The sequence below is a fragment of the Sinocyclocheilus anshuiensis genome, unplaced genomic scaffold (genome assembly GCF_001515605.1).
Source record: "Sinocyclocheilus anshuiensis isolate Anshui unplaced genomic scaffold, SAMN03320099.WGS_v1.1 scaffold1994, whole genome shotgun sequence".
Lineage (NCBI taxonomy): Eukaryota > Metazoa > Chordata > Actinopteri > Cypriniformes > Cyprinidae > Sinocyclocheilus > Sinocyclocheilus anshuiensis.
In genome coordinates this window covers 778,822-780,813 of record NW_015548215.1, presented here as the reverse complement: position 1 = coordinate 780,813, position 1,992 = coordinate 778,822, and the positions used below count along the sequence as shown (strand labels likewise).

Here is a 1,992-nt window from a genome sequence, read left to right as displayed (position 1 = left end):
TGATTTGCTGCTCAAGAAACATTTCTGATTATTATTATATTGAAATTATGCAGCAGAGTACTTTTTTTCAGGATTCTTTGATGAATAGAAATCCAAAGATCAGCATTTATCTGACATAGAAATTATTTATTATTTTTTTAGCAATTATTTATTTACCAAGGATGCTTTGAATTGATTAAAAGTGTCAGTCAAGACATTTATAATGTTACGAAAGATTTCTATTTCAGATAAATGCTGTTCTTCTGAACTTTCTGTTCATCAAAGAAACCTGAAAAATTCTACTCAGCTGTTTTCAACATTGATAATAATCAGAAATGTTTCTTGAGCAGCAAATCAGCATATTAGAATGATTTCTGAAGATCATGTGACACTGAAGACTGGAGTAATGATGCTGAAAATACAGCTGCGCATCACAAAAATACATTACAGTTTAACAGATATTCACATAGAAAACAGCTGTTTTAGATTATAATAATATTTTACTATTTTACTGTTTTTTTCTGTATTTCTGATCAAATAAATGCAGGCTTGCTGAGCAGAAGAGACTTCTTTAAAAAACATTAAAAAACGTACTGTTCAAACACTTTTGACTGGTAGTGTGAGAATATATATATTAGGGCTGTCAGTCAATTAAAATTTTTAATCTAATTACATGATGTTTCGATTAATCTAATTAATCGCAAAATAAATATGACTGTGAAAATACCCACAAAAGTTTATTTAAAGATATTTTTGTTAAATGAGAAAGTATCAAGTAGACATTACAAATTGTAGCTTTAGAAATTTTATTTGATTCAACAAAAATTATTACTACACAAACATTTAGGCTACAACGGCCTAACATAAACTATGGAAAACGTTCCCTTTAATGTTTTTATTATTATTATTGTTATTACTATTATTAATTTAATTAATTAAAAGATACTCTAAATAAGAAACTAAATCTGCCAGAAGGTGGCGGTAAATGTCTTCAGTTGATTCATTCAAACGGCTGATTCATTCAGTAATGAAGTAAACGGCTCTTTATGAATGAGTCTTTGAATCACTGATTCACGCGATTCGTTCAAATGGCTGATTCATTCAGTAATGAAGTAAACGGCTCTTTATGAATGGGCTTTTGAATCATTGATTCACACGATTCGTTCAAACGGCTGATTCATTCAGTAATGAAGTAAACGGCTCTTTATGAATGAGTCTTTGAATCATTGGTTCACTCGATTCGTTCAAACGGCTGATTCATTCAGTAATGAAGTAAACGGCTCTTTATGAATGAGTCTTTGAATCATTGGTTCAGTGAGTGTGAGTGTGTGTGAGTGTGTGTGAGTGTGTGTGTGTGTGTGTGAGTGTGAGTATGTGTGTGTGTGAGTGTGAGTATGTGTGTCTGTGAGTGTGTGTGTGTGTGTGTGTTTATCGGTCTAGAGCTCACAGGAGTCAGATCTCAAACACAGAGTCTTCATGACACGACTCTCTGACAGGACAGTGAATCAGTGAATCAGTTCAGTACCCGAGTCGTCTGCGAGTCTGTCGATCCGCTCCAGCACAGACACACACTCGCGTTCATCCTCGCTGACGGCTCGGAGCGTGTCCAGAAGACTGCGGGCCACCATCTGCCTGAAACACACCGAACACAATGAAACAGAAGGTCAGGTGCACGGCATTGTGGGATACAGCATCCTAAATGAATAGGGTTCTATGTTTCATAGAGCGGCGTTCACCTGTTGAAGACGTTCTCGCTGCTGATGTACTTGTCCAGTCGGCCCAGAGGAGTCAACATCTCATCCTGAGACACGAAATCCAGCACTGAAGGCACAACAATGGGGTCAGACTCTGAGCTGAATCCATCCACACCAACTACAGACACGTTCAGAGACACAGAACACACCGCATCATCTCACAGACACTCACACACACACTCACTCACATACAGACACACACACACACTCTCATACACACACACACTCTCTCATACACATACACACACACACACACACA

General features: G+C 36.8%; 1 protein-coding gene across 1 annotated transcript in view; it reads right to left on the bottom strand.

The window, feature by feature from the left end:
- Positions 1 to 1,385: 1,385 nt before the first annotated feature.
- Positions 1,386 to 1,992, bottom strand: part of LOC107653880 (serine/threonine-protein phosphatase 4 regulatory subunit 1-like) — a 3,231-nt gene continuing 2,624 nt past the window's right edge. Inside the window, exons 3-4 of the mRNA XM_016440750.1 lie at positions 1,716 to 1,800; positions 1,386 to 1,611 (exon numbers count right to left, since the gene is read on the bottom strand). Coding sequence (XP_016296236.1) covers positions 1,485 to 1,611; positions 1,716 to 1,800 — 212 coding nt within the window. The 3' untranslated portion in view covers positions 1,386 to 1,484. The remainder of the gene's footprint in view (positions 1,612 to 1,715; positions 1,801 to 1,992) is intronic.